Source organism: Cyclopterus lumpus, chromosome 23 (assembly GCF_009769545.1).
Source record: "Cyclopterus lumpus isolate fCycLum1 chromosome 23, fCycLum1.pri, whole genome shotgun sequence".
Lineage (NCBI taxonomy): Eukaryota > Metazoa > Chordata > Actinopteri > Perciformes > Cyclopteridae > Cyclopterus > Cyclopterus lumpus.
This window is the reverse complement of record NC_046988.1, coordinates 412,590-431,599: the sequence shown is the minus strand read 5'-3', so window position 1 is coordinate 431,599 and position 19,010 is coordinate 412,590. Positions and strand designations below refer to the sequence as shown.

At 43.7% G+C, this 19,010-nt stretch overlaps 1 protein-coding gene across 4 annotated transcripts in view; it reads left to right on the top strand.

The window, feature by feature from the left end:
• Positions 1 to 19,010, top strand: part of LOC117726137 (pleckstrin homology domain-containing family A member 5-like) — a 195,770-nt gene that overhangs the window by 57,616 nt on the left and 119,144 nt on the right. Inside the window, exon 4 of one of the 4 annotated variants that reach the window (XM_034526228.1) lies at positions 12,501 to 12,577. The exons of the other annotated variants lie outside the window; for them this stretch is intronic. Coding sequence (XP_034382119.1) covers positions 12,501 to 12,522 — 22 coding nt within the window. The 3' untranslated portion in view covers positions 12,523 to 12,577. Of the gene's footprint in view, positions 1 to 12,500; positions 12,578 to 19,010 lie in introns of those variants that run through there. 4 annotated transcript variants of the gene reach the window in all.

Here is a 19,010-nt window from a genome sequence, read left to right as displayed (position 1 = left end):
GTGTGGGTAAATTTAGGAAGGTTGAAGACCAGTCGAGCAGCTGCATTCTGGATGAGCTGTAGAGGTCGAATGGCATTAGCAGGTAGACCTGCCAGGAGGGAGTTGCAGTAGTCCAGCCGTGAGATGACCAGAGCCTGGACCAGAACCTGTGACGCCTTCTGAGTGAGAAGGGGTCGTATTCTCCTGATGTTGTACAGCATGTACCTACAGGAGCGTGTTATTGTGGTAATGTTGGCAGTCAGGGAGAGTTGACTGTCGAGTGTCACACCGAGGTTCCTGGCAGTCGGAGTCGGGGCCAACACTGAGTTGTTGAAGGTAAGTTAGGTCGTGGGTGGGAGAGCCTTTTCCTGGAAGGAGGAGAAGTTCAGTCTTGTTAATTTTCAGGTGGTGTGCGGACATCCACTGAGAGATGTCGGTCAGACAGGCAGAGATTCGTGCTGCTACCTGTGTTTCAGATTGGGGAAACGAGAGGATCAGTTGGGTGTCGTCAGCCTAGCTGTGGTAGGTGAAGCCATGCGAGCGAATGACAGAGCCGAGAGAGTTGGTGTTCAGGTCCATGTTATGTTGGTGTGCTCTAGCAGTGTGAAGCTGCTCAGAGACAGCAAGGAGGGCAGTCTCTGTTGAGTGACCTGCCTTGAATCCAGACTGGTGGGAGTCTAGAAGGTTGTTGCTGTGGAGAAAGGAGGAGACTTGGTTAGAGATAGCGGATAGGGAAGGAGAGAGACAGGTCTGTAGTTATTGACTTCAGACCGGTTGAGAGTGGGTTTCTTCAGGAGAGGGTTGACTCTTGCCTCCTTCAGAGAGTTAGGGAAACAACCAGTTGAGAGGGAGGTGTTAATAAGATGGGTGAGAAAGGGAAGAAGGTCAGGAGCAATAGACTGGAGAATGTGAGACGGGATGGGGTCAAGGGGGCAGGTGGTTGGGCGGGCAGAGGTTACCAAGGTAAGAACTTGATTGGGAGACAGGGGGATAAAAGAGGAAAACAAGGGGGAAGAAGATGAAGTTAATGGAGGTGTAGTTATAGAAGATGGATTAGTAAATGAGGAGCGTATGTCGTCAAATCTTTTGTGCAAGTAGATTCCATGCAAAGTCAATGCACAGACGCGAATGTATGTGAATAAAGCAAATTTTCTCGCCAAAGTTTAAATATTTCAATTCGCCCGACGCTGAGTTGCGAAAGCCAATCAGTGTTGAGAAGCTCCGCCCCTCATCACAGACATCCTGTCGTTGATGAATCTAACTGGCTGCTGCTACTCTACTAGCGCTGGAAGCGGAAGTCATCCAGACGTAGTCAGGGAAATTCACCGAGCTGTGTGAGCCTACAGGTGATGTTATGTATAAATATATATATATGATATTAATGTTATGAACCCAAACACGAGGACGTTTGATTTTCTGACATTTGTGGGATTTCCAGTAAAGCCACGGAGATAAGCCCCGCCCCCCTATAATAATAAACCACAACTTGTCGGGCGAGTAAACTCACGCAAGTAAAGTAAAGTTTTGGTGTCAACACAGCATAAGAAGCAATATATGTGTACAGATGAACAGCATTACAGAGTTACATAAACACATTCAATGAATATGACAGAAATGTATGTATAATTAGTAGTAGGCATGGACCACAATTCAGATTTCCATAAAAGAGGAGCTTGATAACTGAAGGCTCTGGCTCTCATCCTACTTTTTAGGACTCTAGGAACCACAAGTAGCCCCGCATTTAATGAGCGCAGCTCTCTAGTGGGGCAATATGGTACTACAAGCTCCTTAAGATATGATGGTGCATCACCAATCAAGGCTTTGTAGGTGAGGAGAAGAATTTTAAATGTGATTCTTGATTTTACAGGGAGCCAGTGCAGAGCAGCTAATACAGGAGTCATGTGATCTCTTTTCTTAGTTAAATATGAATAAACACTTAATTCAAGCATTGTTCCACACTTTAGAAATGATGGATTCACCGTTTGTAAATAAAGTATTATATAATGCTTCATAGTATGCAGTTATTATAAAGTTTTACCGTTTATTTTTGTTTGTCTCTCTGGTCCTATGGCTCTGCTTTTAGATGAATACATCCTATCCACTGCTTCGTGTTTCACATTGTTCGCTCTGTTCAACAAGTTAAACGTAGCAGCTCACAGATTGTCTTCCTGTCTTTTCTCTTCATGTCCATCTGCTGTACGACTGCATCTCACCTCCTCACCAGGTAAGACATTTGTTTTCAGTGTATCTGCCTTTTTCTTGTTGTGTTTTCTAGCAGCAGCTGGTTGTCTTGTGTTGTGTTGTTGACTATGATACACTCAGACCAGGTGCATGCTGGGGGAGAAATAGTGCTTTTGTTTGTTGCATCGCTGCTGTTTGGATTTTGTGTTTTAAAGTCCAGTCACATTTCTGAGTGTGCTGGGGCTTCTAATGATGCTGTGTGTTTGTCGTTTGTGGTCTTAGTCTCTAAGTTAAGGACTTTGACCAAACAATCTCACTTCTATATCCAGGAGTGATGATGTGACAAACTATTTAGTTGCACCAGTGATTGACACCAGTGATTGACACCAGTGTTCTGACAACCCAAATGAGAAAATTCTTGGATTTGAAAAGTTTTAGCCGGCACTGACTGATGCTTTCACCGGTTACAATGTTGGTTGTCATGTGACTCTTGCCACAGTGAGCTTGAACAGTGTGTGTGTCTGTGTGTTTGTGTGTTTGTGTAAGTGCATATGTGTGTGTGTGTGTTTATGTTGTTCATCGACCCCTCAGTGAAGACAGTGAATTGTTTGGGCTTGAACGGATAAAACTGTAAAAAAGAGGATGTATTTCTTGTTTTTTTCTACGTGTTTTTAACCTTTTTCTCCGTACCAAGAGACTCTGGCAGGGAGATTTTATTTTATGTGCGTGAGAGAGAGGAACAGAAACAGTGAATGTCAATGCCCTCCTTTTGTCTTTCTAATAATAACTTTGAATTATATCCTCCTTTCATGATACAGGTCACCTAAGTATTGGGTTAAATGGTTGGCACGGGTGGATGTGAATATAACAGCACACATGATTGAAGGAGGACTAACATGGCCTCCTTGGACAGGCAGTTTGTTGTTTTGTTTACTGTGTGTCTAAGGCCAGCTCTCCTTCAGAGGATAGACACAGGAAGGAAACAACATAGCTCAATTATCTCTGACAACATGCCCTTGCTACATGCTAGCCTTGTAGCCTTGTTAAGGGTATTTTGTATGTAATGTAAGCTGCACAAGTATGTGTTTGTTAGTAAGTCTTTATGGATATACATGGATATAATTTGAATTAAACTGTACTGGATTAAATGTAAGGCTTCATAACCACCACTGATATTGTAGCTATTCTCTGAATGAATGTTGTTGTAGTTCTTATGCCTCAGCTGTGAAGTCCTCCAAGGTTTACAACAAGAAATCTTCTAATGGCAGATTGTCATTAAATTTGCTGTAGTGTTATATTCTTGATCAACTGGGAGCATCCCTAAAATGAAGTGACCTCCTCTCCGACCTTTTATCGAATGCCATCATCAGGTGAAACCTTCCTGATGATCAGCACTGTGATCCGTGAGCTTTTCCGGGTCGGTCCAACGAGTGAGAGACTCTCAAGTAGACCCTGGAAGAATGATCTGTTCCATTTGTCTTGGGACAGGGCTGTTCAGGCTACCTTGCCCAGCCTGCTGCCATTCCGACCTGGGAGAAGGAGGGATTCCACACAGTGTGGGCAGCTGAACAACCAAAAGTCCCAGTCCGATTGAGTCCACTGGAACACTCATAGGTGGCTCCCAGGACAAGTCACCCACTGGCACTGCCCAAGAAACTGAACTGCTATCAGATCACCATACTCATATCCTGCTTTAAGCCTCTGCTGGGAAGAGTCCATAGTTGATCTGGGATTAGGCTACAGAGACTCCTTTATCCCACAATCTGACATCTGTGGCGGTCGCAGAACTGTTTCCTGTTTCCACACCGTCTCTGAATAGCTCTCTAATACTAACTTGTGATAAAGTATTAGGCCTACAGTTGGTCTCCTCTCAATTGAAAGATTAACTTTTTTTAATTTGAGCTATATCTGACACAAAGTGTTATTCTAATACTTTGTGACTGGCAGAAAAACAAATTATGTTTAAGTAACTCCTCTCTCACTAAGAAAATGCTAATGTATCCTGTTTCCTACCAACAAACAATGTTACTTTTAACCATGACAACGAAGGTTGTCGCCATAGTTGTATTTAACCCAAACCATGATCTCTCCTGAAGTTGTTTCTGTGCTTAAATCCAACCAAACCTTAATCACAATGGTGGCAGAACAGGAATTTGTCATATGAATTCAACAAGTCCTACAAATGGAACGACTACATTTGTGTGTCTAGAATCAAACATACAAACATGTTTTGATCTGATGCCCCTCTCCACAGGACTACTTCATTACAAATCACTATTTCATGATGTGACAACACTTTGGTTTGGTTTGGTTTAGGTTTAGGGAGAGATCATGGTTTCGGCTGTCGTCTTAAAAATCAGAAACAGGTCTATTGACAAGTAAGTTTTAACAGGAATGTGCCTTGGTGTTGGGTGCAGAACATAAACATAGTAGAAACGAGTAGAACCTAGTAGAGAAAATAAGTCAATACGCGGAATTGAAATTCAAGAAAATATGAACAAAATATATTATTATAGTTTCATGCAGGAATGATCAAAATATACTGTATAGTTCACAGTACAATGTATGTGCAAATATATATATATATGCTAGTCCAAAAGATGTGTGTAACAGGTTCCTGCTGTCACCTACGGATTTCTTTCCCCCCCCCCCCCCCAAGCACACGCTTGTATATAGTTGGTAACGTTCTTTATTTCATGCAGACTGTCCCTCTGCCTGTCCTCCATCCCTCGCCAACTCATATAGCAGAGCCACTCAAAGCTTGATCCCCTGCAGTTGAGGCCAATTAGACATATTCCCAGCACCTGTTCCCTGAACCACTCCCCCACACCCCTCTGCAGCTGAGCCTAACCACGCCCCAGCCACCACAATGTGCATTCAGGCAACACATGCTGAGACCTTTTGTTAATAGTATTAACAAGTAGTTAAATTGTTAGTCCTGATGGACCTAGGTGTCTGTGGTAGGAGGGGTGGGCCACAATCTTACCTGGCTGCCTCAGAATCCTGAAGGTGTACATGGCCTGGAGGGATGGCAGCCAATCACCTTCTCAGCAGAGTAAATGAGGTGCTTCTTTCTGCCCTTGTCCTTGTCCTTGGTAGTGGCAGCAAGGTACCAAGTAGTGATGGAGGAGGTGAGGATGGACTCAATGGTGGCAGTGAAGAAGTGCACCTTCATTGTCTTTGGCAGGAAGTACATCCTTTGCTGTGCTTTTTTGATGAAGTTTGACGGACTAGTCAAGCTCAATAAATAATTTTTAGGAATGGATTTGATATGGATTTGGAAGACACTGTAACTACCAATAGTTGTACCAGCTATGAAAAGCCCCATATAGATGTTTTTAAATGACAATCGTGTAATTTGAAGAACTTCTCACCCATTTAAAAATGAACAATGACCGTTCTTGTGTCAACACAGTGTCATGTTTGTGACGCCAACTGTGGTGGCAAATGTTGTCCTACCCGCTGTTGGGTCTCTTTAGACTGAAATGAGGAATATCGAAGAACCAGAACTTTGTCTATGAAATAATTTATTCGCTGAGTCACTATGAGTCTGCCCAAGGATGAACTGAAGAGTTACAAACTGTGTGATAACTGTTGTGATAAGCAATCAAAGGAGCCTGCGTGAATCATAACACCTTAGAGTCTTTGTCCTATACTTAGTTTAGGACCCGTCCCCTCAAGTGATTGAATTCTTGACAAAAGGTACGGGGGGTGGTATGCCATTGCTTTGTTCTTCTGCAGGACAGAAGATGATTTGCATACAAGGTTTGAAGCCACTTCACTAATGAAAGATCAAATAACTAAGACATATAACATTCCCATTACACTGCTCAAAATGTGCTTATACCACTGTGCTGGCATATATTTTGCTGACCAAGAACATAACCTCGCACTTTTTCGTGCGTGCGTGCTGTCTATGTAGCTACAACTTATGAGGATATTGGTTTCAGTGAGATATAGCTAAGGAGTCCAATATGAAGTTCATTGTGTTTGGACTGGGAGGAAAGGGAGCAAAGACAACCTGATAGTGATGTTTGGTCTGTTTGTCAGCCTTGAACTCACATATCATTCATACACACTGGCCTTGAGTATAAACTAGGTTTCTATCCCTGCTGAAGGATATGTGCTCTGAATCCCCTCTGTTTTTAGACCTCACCAGAACCTTGGCACTAGATTCCAGAGACAATGATGAAAAAGACAAGAAGGCAAAACACCAAACATCAGCTTGTCACTTGATGGCAGTTTAGAGTTTGAGAAGATAAACTCCTCTCCACTGTTTGTGGAGGACTGAGGCTCAGCCAGTCTGTCTGCTTTTCTCTTACTTCGCATAGATGGCCTGACCACAGGGAAAAATAAACATATGAAACATCATTATTTACCTTTCCAACTGTGGAAAGGTAAATGTGGCCGGTTGGGTTAGTATCGTATATCCCAATGAACTTCCATGTAATCCATTCCAAAATATTTCTGAAAGCTTCTAGATATTCTCCTTCAAACACACAGCGCTCCACATGACCCTGAATTTACAGCGCTGTGTGTGTGTAGTTGGATTATATCATCTGGGAGTGTCCTCACTTTAACTCAGTAATGTCAGCCTCACAGAGAAAGTCCTTTTGTGTGTCACGATAACTGTATTTATCTTTTTCTCCATCTGGACGGCTGCAGGTCAGGGGTGTAACAGGACTATTTTTTTGGACTATCTTCTGTTTGTCTTTTGGTTCCCAACCTCAAGAGGAACCACTCAGAGGTGGGATTATGATACAGAGAGAGAAAGAGATGAGGAAAGAAGGAGGACTGTGATAAAAAAAGAAACAAACTAAATAGTAAAAGGGCAACCTCTTGATCATGGAAAATGACATTGAAAGGACAGAAAGAAGGAGAAGCGATTGCTTGAGATGAGCGTCACTGTTGGCTTAAACTGAGAAAAGGATGACAATATAGTAATAATTTAACATAACAATAAAGGATGGAACCTGGTGCTGGTTAAAAGTGGAATTTAGTTATACAGGTCGCACTGACAGGAACATAAATATAGAAAATTACCAAATACAACATGTTTCAAACATGTTGAACAGGATGAACTGTCTTGTCTTACCGGGATTGTCTTCAAACTAGTATTACCAAGCTTTTTTGGGTGGGGGGGACTTTTCTGTAAGAGTAGAATGTAGGATTTTGAATGAAACATGACATGATTAAAACGCTCAGATCCAGCAGGGACAGTCGGTCGATGGTTGGACCTGTATCAACCTTTCTATATCAGGATGGACAGAAGTACAATAGTACAGAACCAGCCTTAACTATAAACCTGAGCCAGCCAAATTATAAACCTGAGCCAGCACTAACAATAAACCTGAACCAGCCCTAACTATAAACCTGAGCCAGCCAAACTATAAACCTGAGCCAGCACTGACAATAAACTTGAGCGAGCCAAAACTATAAACTTGAGCCAGCCCTAACTTTAAACCTGTGCATAACCCTACCTTTAAACTTGAGCCAGCCCTAACTATATGTGTCATCAAAGAGGACAGTCGGAAATTTGCATTATTCGCATCCATTCCAGTCAATGTGCATTGACTGTAATCTACTCGCGCAAGAAACGCTTTTGGTGTGAACGCAGCATAACAATGAAAGTTTATGAAGTGTTTCCTGATAATATTGCCTAAAGGAAGCATAAAGGGTGAATACAATTGGTCCAAGCACAGAACCTTGTGAACTCCATGATTAACATTGGTGTTCATCAAGGTTTACTGATTTGCGACTACTTTCTCAAGGATCTTAGAGAGGAAGGGAAGGTTAGAGATCGGTCTGTAGTTAGCCAACACCTCTGGATTAAGAGTGGGCTTTTTCAGGAGAGGTTTAATTGCAGCTACTTTGAATGAATGTGGTACATGGCCTGTTAGCAAAGAGACATCAATAATATCTAATAGAAAGGTGAAAAACGTCTTTAAGCAGACTGGTCGAGATGGGGTCCAAGAGACAGGTAGACGGTTTAGAAGTAGAAACCGTTGAAGACAATTGGTCTAGGTTGATGGGAGCCATCTAAATATATATCAGTGTTTACAGCTGTTCCTAGGGTTACTTGAGGATAGATCGGTACTGGCTGAGGGCAGGCGATTATAATCTTGTCTCCTATCTTATTTTATCATTAAAGAAGTCCATAAACGTGCTACTACTGAGGTCTATAGCAATACATGGCTGTAACTGTCTACAGTACTAACGTACATTCACACACCAATGGCACAGCCTTTGGGAGCAATTTGGTTCAGTATTTTGATTTAGCCAGAGCTGCCAAATCCACAGGTGCATTCAGGAGGAACTGAGTTTGTCTTGTAGTAATGGGTGAATGGACATTATTTATTAAAACTAATTCTTCCACTGTCATAAGCTGAAGACAACTATATATTTAAATCATGACCCTATGTATTGATTGACAGTCATTTGTCAACTATCAGAGATGTGTCTGTACAATTCATACCAAGGCTGCTTTCCATTTTTCCACTCTGGGTGCAATACTGGGAGCCAAGCAATAGGCCCACGCAAATGACCACTGAAGTATGGGCAAAACACTCAGTCGCAACTTCCAGCCCCTTTAAGGATGCAAGACCACTCTGACCTTTCAGGGGACTCCAATTATGCATTCACAGAAACCCAGACAGAGGTGAGAGTGTTGTGACCAGACGAATAAGACTGAGCTACTGACTCCAGGGTTGGCTGGAACCAGACACAATTTATATGTTCACTGTATGCTAGATTTGTACACTGACACGGTCTGTATAATACACTGTAGTTGTTTCTTGTGTTAATGCAACTTGTGGTACTTCTGGCTTGTGTTTATCCATGACTTGGTACCAGTTTCAGTTCCTTTGTAGCCTTTTACTGACTGTAAACTTAAAATTGTATTATGTTAGATTAATACTCTGAGGCCAGGGGATCTTAACTGCTGGAAAAGGCTACAAGACTATTTACATTATAGGCATCATAAAAGTATGGCTTATGGCAGACTAGTACTATAAAACGGCACAGTTGGAACTAATGTAGTGGACAGTGTGTGTATGAAATGGCATTTACAGAAAATGGTCCACTGGTCCTGTTAACAATAGAGTACCTTAAAAGGTATCGTAGTTCACATGTGGACCTGCTGTCTCTTTGTCAACATTAAGTTCAATAAAAGAAATACTTTTAAAGTAAAAGTTACCATTGAATCTTTGAATTGTTCAGAAAACTGATGACAAAAGTTCTTGATCTGAAGGAATATAATTTTGAAGAAAAGTCACAATTTTCCTTTTGTGCCCTTATTTGTAATGCAGAACAATAAAGTACAGTAAATATATTAAAAGCATTAAAATACAATATTTTACTGTGAGTGCATTACCTCTAGCTGGACCTGTTCAGTGAGCCAACTCATGTAAAATAGAGTAAACCGTATATACAAATAATAATGATTGGAAAAAATGAACCCTATTTGCAATAGTGGAAGTGGACTCCAGAAACATCTTGGCTGCAGAGAAACTGAAGGTAAAATCCTACGTGTGTCAGTGGCTGCAGAAATGTGTGAGAGCGTGGTGAGTTGGCTGCCGCAGATGCTGTTTGTATCTTTAATAGATCCGATTGACCGCAGAAGCCTGTGGAGTGGGAGCAGGTCTATACTCATCTTTGGAGGCCCACTGATAAGAGACTCCTTTGAGTCCCTGTTGTCCATCATAGTCTATGTTAAAAAGGTACTGAAACTGAATTAAAAACATTTGGAAATCTGAGCCAACTCTACCATCCATCCCATATGTCATGAATGTTATGTCCCATTAATCCCTATGGGTCAAGATCCAAAAATAATCCTGCATTTGATTTGTGGCATCCTGGTGGTCTCGGGGTTTAGGTCGCTGGCTATGAGCTAGGATGTTGTCATTTCCAGTCAAGCCAGCGACCTTTGCTTCATCTCACTCTCTATCTTTGTTATGTTGCGACACTTGACAAAAATCCTCAAGAGACCCAGAATAAGTACGTTTGCAGTATTCTGACCCTCTTTAACATGAAATATCACAACTGTAGACTCAGGTATTATGAAACTTGGCTGGGTTTAATGACATCACCACACCTTTGGCTGTGTGAATTCATCTTTGAGAGTTAAGGAGGAACACGTAATGAACATTGTAATTCACAAGCCAGTAAGCTTTTTGATTCTCCACTTTTTTCAGTAAATTACCTTGTCTGCCTGGATTGTCTGCATTTTGGTCCTCACACTCACTCATGTCTTTGTGAGGCTACTTTGGCCTTCAGGTCCTCAGAAGGACTTCATCCCTGTGATGGGAGAGCGTTTTGTTATCACCCCATCCAGGGTGCAGCTTGTCTGGTGGGAAGTCTTCATGGCCCCAGTGATCTATGTTCATACAAGCCAAGATGATTCCATTCATAGATGTGCTTGAGTGAGGTTGGAAACTGATAGTAGACCTTAAAAAAGTGCCAGTGGTGAAAGCATTCCATTGATTGAGAAGCTTTTATTATTGATAGTAACATGTTCCAAAGCCTTAAACATATATATAGGTGACACCCAGTCACCTCCATCTCCTCTCCATCCTGTCAGCTCACTTTGAAATGTCTCTTTTCTGTAAAACGTTGCCCCGTCTCAAGCTCCGATTAACCGGAGTCTGTGCTAATGATATTACAGAGCACACACACATAACACCCATACCTTTTTGTAGAGTAAAAGTTGTTCATTCGTTTATATAATCGTATTTTTCATAAAAAATGTTCTCATGTATTTTCCAAACATTTTAGGCAGCCGTATTCATTTATTTTCATGATACAACTGTCATTGCATCCCAGAACTTACCAGAACTGATCTCTGTGAATTGGACTGTTTTGGACTGCAGTTAGTGAGGCCTTTTACCCCTCGTGGTGCTTTGAGAATATCACGGATTGACTTGTGCAGGTTTAGAGGCCACAAAACCTGCACAGTTTAGAGAAAACAAAGAAACGGGAGGCGGCCACCCTGGTGATGAATGCTAGGCATGTCTCAAACATAGACTCACACACACATAACAAGACCGTAGTTCATCTGTGTGTGTGTGTGTGTGTGTGTGTGTGTGTGTGTGTGTGTGTGTGTGTGTGTGTGTGTGTGTGTGTGCGTGCGTGCGTGCGTGCGTATTTACAACAGTATTTACATTTTTCAAATAAGTGACATTGTGGTTTGTTAGCAGCTTATTCTCTGCTTGTTGTTGGATTTTTGAGTCTGTCATGACAAATCCTTCTTGGCTTGTCTAAATTCAGGATTTCTGTTACCATCAATAACACTACCCATTTCCAAAATAAAAAAATATCAGCAACCCAAGTGTTTAGGAAATCATTGTGCATGTAATTTGCAGTGACAGGAGGTCTGACAGCTCCATCCCCAGTCTGGAAACGTGGAGTGACTTTTCACACTGAGGTGTGACAGAAATTGTCCAATGTGTGTGCTGTGGCTGGAATAAATGCACTTGTCATCAGTAACAAAGCAGCCAGCATGGCATTTCACTTACCGCTCTGTTTGCCTTTGTCCTCTATCTGTCCTTCTCTCTTTTGGTCTTCTTGCTTGCTTACTTTAGCTCTTTAGTTTCAACCTTTGAGTGTTATAATAAATGTTATCACCACAACCTCTCAGCGATGATATACCTGTCACTTCCCTATCTGTGTTAATGCATTGTGGTTGTATAGTCACTTGGTATTTTGATTCGTTGCTTTCATGTGCATGAAGCAGATTAGCTGAAAATGAACTCCTTTCATGATGAGTGTGATATAATGGTGCTCTCACATAGCTCCATGGTACCGTGTCAGCCCTGCAGAAGGCTCTGGCTACCTATTATCATTCTACTATAGTGAAACATAACACTCCAGCTTGTGTGTATTTCTTTAAACCAATCACAATCATTCTGGACGGCGCTAAGCTAGTCCATTTACCATTTACTAGCTCGCTAAAAGCTAGTAAATGGTAAATGGACTGTACTTGTATTTCTCTTCTAGTCTTCCAACCACTCAAAGCACTTTAACAATACATGACATAATTCACCCATTCACACCCATTCATACACTGATGGCACAGTTTACGGGAGCAATTTGGTGTTCAGGACACATTGGGGATTGAACCGCTAACCCACCGATTGACAGACCACTGAGCCACACAGGATGCAGCGACTAGTAAAATAGATAGCAGAAGAAAAATACAAGGCTAATGTGAGACTGATAGCCACAGTCTGACGAGTCAGACGAGTATAATGGAAACTATACTTGACATTTTCTCTCTACAGTGTTTCAAAAGTTTAGATTGACAGTTGAATGAAGCTCCAGCTTCTGTTTCTGTCTCTCTCCAGCCTCTGTCCCACACATGTTTAATTCACAACTTGATGGATTTCTCAGTCGCACTCCAGCGGAGGAATGAATATATCGGCGCTGCGACGTTTGCCAACTCCAAAGGCTTTCAATGCTACAAAGAGGGAATCTCTTCCACTTCATCCACACTGAGTCGTGAAATGTTGAACCGCTTGTCAAAAACATGAACCTGCTCTTTCTTCGGGACGTTATCCTCTGTGTGATGGAGTAATCGCTGTAATAATATCGCTGTCTGGCTGTGTTTACAACGGAGACTGAAGGAAATGAGTCCTTAATAGAAGTAACTTTTCTTGTTTAAAAATCTGAATTTGTAAATATAAATAATTAACAGTTTATCTATATTACAAACTATAATTGTCTGCATCTTTCCAGTGAGTTTAATTGACATTAAACTAGAGTTTCTTTATATGAGTTGAGGAGATGGTGTTGGTTCCTGCAGGGCCTGTGCAGCCTCTCTTGGTCGGGGAGGTAGTAGCGGTGACAGATGAAATGCCTTTCACTTCATATATCATTTACAACCTGTATTTCTCCCAAGGAGAGAGAATCCAAAAGGACACCCTGCTGTCGGTATGTGCAGAAAAGACAGAGACAAAGTTCGAACAGAACTCAAAACTCAATCTGTGGATACACAAGAACTAAGAAGTACTGCATGGGCTCATCTGGTCTTTGTCTAATGCTTTTTGCAGTATTTTTGTCTCCTTCACAATAAGATGGAGGTGAATGGAATTTGACTTGAAAAAACAAACTCCTAAACAAGAGTCTAAAGCTAGCAGCTCTGTGAGGTTATATTAGACTATATAATGTGACCATGTTCACCATCTTAGTCTGGGAGAGTGCTAGCTGAGACTGATGGGAATTTCATCACAAAAGTCATTATGATTCATCATCTGTATACCCTGAATGTATGTACACAAATCCATTGCAACTGATCAAACTTTAATGTCAGACTTTGTGATATTATATTCTGAACCAGACATTGTCAACCTGCTGTCGGAGCGGTGAGTGGTGAGCCGAGCAACCCGCATTGATTTGCTCACAGCCCTATCTGCTCTAGCTATTGGCTGATATGCATTGTGTATGTGAAGGTCACACTACATGAGGCAGTCTTTGTGTACTCAGGCCCAGTCTGACATTGAGAGTAGTTCATTGGGGGGCATTTTTGTATGCTTATTTTTTTACTTTGGATTTTATTGCTGCTATTATGGCACTGTATTTGTGTCTCATATCTGATCACAAAAACACAAATTTCACAATGTGTTACAATGTGCTGCAATTTAAGACTGGGCAGAAAGTCTCGTTATCGGTCATTTCATATCACAATAAAAAATAGTAGGAGATATAATAAAAAGCCTCTATGAAAAAAAGCCCATTTGTGTATACTCTGAATTGACAAATAAAGTACTTTTCATTCTAACTTAAGAGCAAAATGATCAGTTTTCTTGAGAATTAGCCAGCGACTTCCTTTGGCTGTTTTGTCTCACAATCCGATCTCTACCAGTCTGTCATGATCATTTCTCTCCACAAAGTAGTTTTTTTTCTTTTCTCAGAATGTCTCATCACACTCAGAATTGTGACATTAATATCATTACATAAGTCTCCGTGAGGTAGCCTCCAGATATGGAATCAAAGCTGTGTATGGCATACCTGGCTCAGAGCCAGAACTCATGGCCTTTGCCTGTGATCTTTCATCAAAGAGACGAGACAGGAATAACATGGAATGCTGATGATGCCAAAGTCCTCTGGATGGAGCTCACTCACTCATGACTCATACACTGCTCTGTCATTTGATTTCAGAGTCAATACACAGAAGTATAATCCTTGGCATCTCCATCAGCTGACACTCTTTTTTGTGATTCCGAGCAGGAATAGTTTTACACGCCACACAGCGCCGTGGCTCTTATTGCTGAGGTTGTTAGCCAGCGACATAATGATGGTGTCGATGCCCAGATACAGACAGGCAGCAGTGATGGGAGCAGAGGTCAGAGCCTGTGGCTCCCCACAGTATGCTCTCCATTACTGTGCACTGAATAACCTCTAATGGTGTGCCGTCAGACCGCACTTGAATGTGCAAGAAGTCCTCATTACAGTGAGGGAAATCACAGCGATTAGCAGGATATATTGGACCACAAGATAATTCAGCAAATGTAAATTAACTCTGTGCAGGTTATTAATCAGAGCTCTGGCCTGCTTCCCCTTGTTCCCACTGTTCCAACAGTGGAGAGGAACATGTGGCCAGACACTGAGAGCAACTGGAGAGCTTTCACCTGAAAGGAAGCGACTTCCTTTTCACCTGAAGTGATTTACTCTTATTCTCAGAAGTGTCAGAAGTACTTTACTGTATTGTTAAGGGTGACCCGAATGCTTCTAAACTCGACTGTTGCCATAATCAAATCTATATATATATATATATAAATATATATGCATTGCCTCAAAAATCCTAAATAGCACATGTATCCCTTATTAATCATTATGCATTCATAAACGTTATCCTGAGACAGATAGGGCTGTCTGTTGTGTTTAGCGGTGTGTGTGTCGGTAGGCGCTGTCCCAAAAACAGACAAACAAAGCCAGGTCTTTTATTTTTTATGTTGACATAGGTTACAGTCTATTTATCTGTTCATTTGATTCTAATAATACAAATAATTTTAAATTGTATTCGTATAGCGCTTTAATAGGTACTTAAGCCATTAAGTACCTATACTTTAAATAGTCAAAACAGAAACAATAAAAGCAATAACAACATAAACAAAGAAGAAAGATGGCATTCGAACAGTAAGAAACTATTGACATCCTTAAAAAATGGAACCTTAGAAAGCAGTTTATAGAGAATGTGTGTGTGTGTGTGTGTTTGTGTGTGTGTGAGTGTGTGTGTGTGTGTGTGTGTGTTTCTGGACACGTCATACCTGACCTCGTATATGAGCCTGGGTGACCTTGTGCTCACTGATCCAGAACATAGATCCATTCTGACATCTCACTTTTCTTAACTACTGACATCCTCAAAATATGGAACTGTAGAAACCAGTTTATAGTGTGTGTGTGTGTGTGTGTGCGTGTGTGCGTGTGTGCGTGTGTGTGTGTGTGCGTGTGTGCGTGTGTGCGTGTGTGTGTCCATTATATGTGAGAGAGACTGATACAGTGAGCCCGCCTAGCAATCCCTGCTTTGTTATTTCCTAATATAAAGCAGCTGTGGATTCTTGTTTGTTTGATTTGACTTAAAGATACTAAGTAATGGCATATTCACTTCCTTTACATGATGTAGATTATGATTAATCACATTTTTTCTGAAATACAGATGACTTTTATTTAAGACAATCTAACAGGAGTAGCTGTTATTAGCCAATAAATGACAATAGGGGCAGGGTTAAGATTAGGTCAGGTCAGGTATGGGGGTATGCGCCAAGGCAGCGCGTTGCTGCGTCCACCTTCCGACGGCACTCCCGCGGTCTCCGTATGGCCATCCTCCAGGCGGACACTCGTCCCAGCCCCATCCCACCGAAGTAACGATCAACCTGATGAAGCCACGAGGCACATGGGTGACCCCTAGGTCTCCTCCACCCAACAGGGTCTCTCAAAGAGAGAATCCTGTGGGCCGGGTCAGCCTCAGGGAATCGTGCCACATGCCCGTAGTGCCGCAGCTGGCGCTCTCGTATAATGCAGGTAACATACCTCATCCGAGTCTCCCGGAGTAACCGCTCATTAGGTACAAAATCCGACCAGCGATACCCGTGGATCCTTCTGAGAAACATGGTATCAAAGGAGTTCAGTCTTCGCCTCAGGTCACTGGTTAGCGTCCAAGTCTCACACCCATAGAGTAAGACAGGCAATACCAGCGACCTAAAGACTCAGACCTCTGTCCTCTTGCACAAATGCCGAGAACGCCACACACCCTCATCCAGTGAGTCCATCACTCCCCAGGCGCGGCCCAGACGTTGATTGACTTCCTGACCGCATCCGGCATAGACATGGACAACACTGCCTAGGTAAGTGAATGTCTCCGTGACCTCAACATTCTCGCCACACACAGGAACAGACTCGACAGCCGCATCCAAGACATCATTGAATGCCTAAACCTTGGTCTTGATCCAGGAGATACGCAGTCCCAGCGGTTCCGACTCCTCACCCAGCGACACGAGGGCCCCAGTGAAAACATCCAATGACTCCGCAAAGATGACTGCATCGTCGGCAAAGTCCAGATCTGAAAATCTGTCATTACCAAACGAAACCCCGCAGCCACCGACAACCTCACCGCGCTCACAGTCCCGGAGTCCAGATTGGATATCAGGGTTAGCAGCTTTGGGGGAACTCCGCGCAGCTCAAGGATCCGCCACAAAGCAGCCCGGTTCACCCAGTCAAACGCCTTACGGAGATCAACGTAGGCTGCAAGCAAGCCCCGCCGAAACTCACGCAGGCACTCGGTGAGGACCCGAAGCGCTAGAATACGGTCTAATGTTGATCTCTTGGGTGTGAAGTCAGACTGCTCCGGGCGCTGGTGCGCGAGCAGGTGCTGGCGAATCCTGTTCAGAATTATCCTCACCAGAACCTTGCCTGGTACAGAGAGCAGCGTCACACCCCTGTAGTTGTTCCAATCCCGGCGATTACCCTTCCCCTTCCAGAGAGGGACAACAAGGCCCTTCTTCCAGTCGGTTGGGAAGATCTCCGTACTCCAAACAGAGCACAGTGCCGGATCACCTCCAGCCCTGAGGAGTTCAGAATGGATACCGCACACTCCAGCCGCCTTACCCCCTTTCAACTGCTTGACCACAGCTTGCGTTTCACCAAGCGAAGGTGGCGCACAGTAAATCGTCCGCCTGGTAAAGACGCTCAAAGTATTCGGCGCAGCAGGCTCTGACAGATTCTTCCGACAGGAGTCCACCATCAGCCGCTCTCACCGCAGTACTGCGAGGAGAAGGTTTGGAGGCACGTAATGCACGGATTCTTCTGAAGGCGGGGCGGGAGTCACTTGACCAGAGATGACCCCTCGACCGTCTCACAGATTCCTCGCACATATGCCTCGCACATATGCCTCTTTGTCATTCCTCACAGCACGTACAGTTGCACTTTTTAGCTCCCAATACAGACCAGCTCTAGCCCTGTGACCCATCGTCCCAGAAGAGAGAAACCCCCTCCTCGACCCGCGCGAAACTCCAAGGTACTCGGCCGCCACTTCCAGAGTTTTAGTCTTGAAGCCCATCCACTGTTCCTCGGCCACCCGAAGCACCCAGCCCTCCAAGACCATCCCCAAACCTGCGGGCAAACTCCCCAGCTACCCCCTCGTCCCGGAGCCTACCAACATCCAAGCGAGTTTGCCTGGAAGCCGATGACCTTGCGGACTTGAGTCGCAGCCCAAGAGTCGCCACGACAAGCCTGTGATCAGTGCAGAGAAACTGAGCACTCCAAAAGACTCTGCAGTGCCGCAGCAGTCTCCAACGACCATCCACAAGAACATGGTCGATCTCCTTTGCCACGGTGCCAGTATTTGAATACCAAGTCCAGCGTCGTGGCTTAGAACGCTCAAACCAAGATCCAGCGATCCTAAGCCCTCAACCTTTAGCAAAGTCTAGGAGCATAGAGGCGCTTTCATCCCTTAGCCCAGAGCCATGGGGACCAACACATGTTTCGTAGCCAACTCTGTCAGTACCAGACAACGCATTGAAGTCTCCCAGGACAAGGAGGGTGTCCATCAGTGGACAACCATCAATCACCGAATTTAGTTTTTGGCGTAGAATGCCTCCTTCACGGAAACATCACTCAGCCCGGTCGGAGCATACACAGAGACTAAAGATATCACCCCTAAGGAATGGGTAATTCTCAGCCTCGTGATACGCTCGTTAACAGGAGTGACCTCCGCCACCATCAGAGCCAACCGATCGGCAATGGCCACAGCCACTCCCTGGGTATGGTAGCCATCGGAGCGGCCAGACCAGTAGTAGGTGTATCCATCCACGCTGATCTTGCCACTTCTAGGCCGCCTCACCTCAGAGAGAGCCGCTATGCCAATGCCCAACCTGTCAGCTCCGAAGATAATAGAGGCAGGTGATCGTCACTCCGAAATAACAGGACGTTCCAAGTGCCCACCCGGACGGACCGCCTCAGGTTCAACCTCTGCACCACCCGGGTAACGCACACCTGAATCCAACCCAACCCGGTTGTTCCGTGGTTTCCCCCCATTTGGGCGATGAGGGTCCCGAGGCGAGCTTTGCCCCGTCGCCTTCATGTGTCGACGACGACAGGCTGCGGCAGGAGTGCTACCCCGAAGCGGGTTAATTTGTTTTCTTCGGGTTTTCGTTGCATGGTGAGTTTCAAGGTTGGAGATATGGAGATATGGAGGGTGTAAGCCCTCCAGGACAAAGATTAAGATTACTGTTGAGATGTTTCATTTTATGTTTATTGTTGAATTTGTCTTACGGTTAATTTGGGCGACTGTGGTTCAGTGGTTGAGCAGGGTCGTCTTTCAATCAGACGTTCGGCAGTTCAATCCCCATTAGTCCATG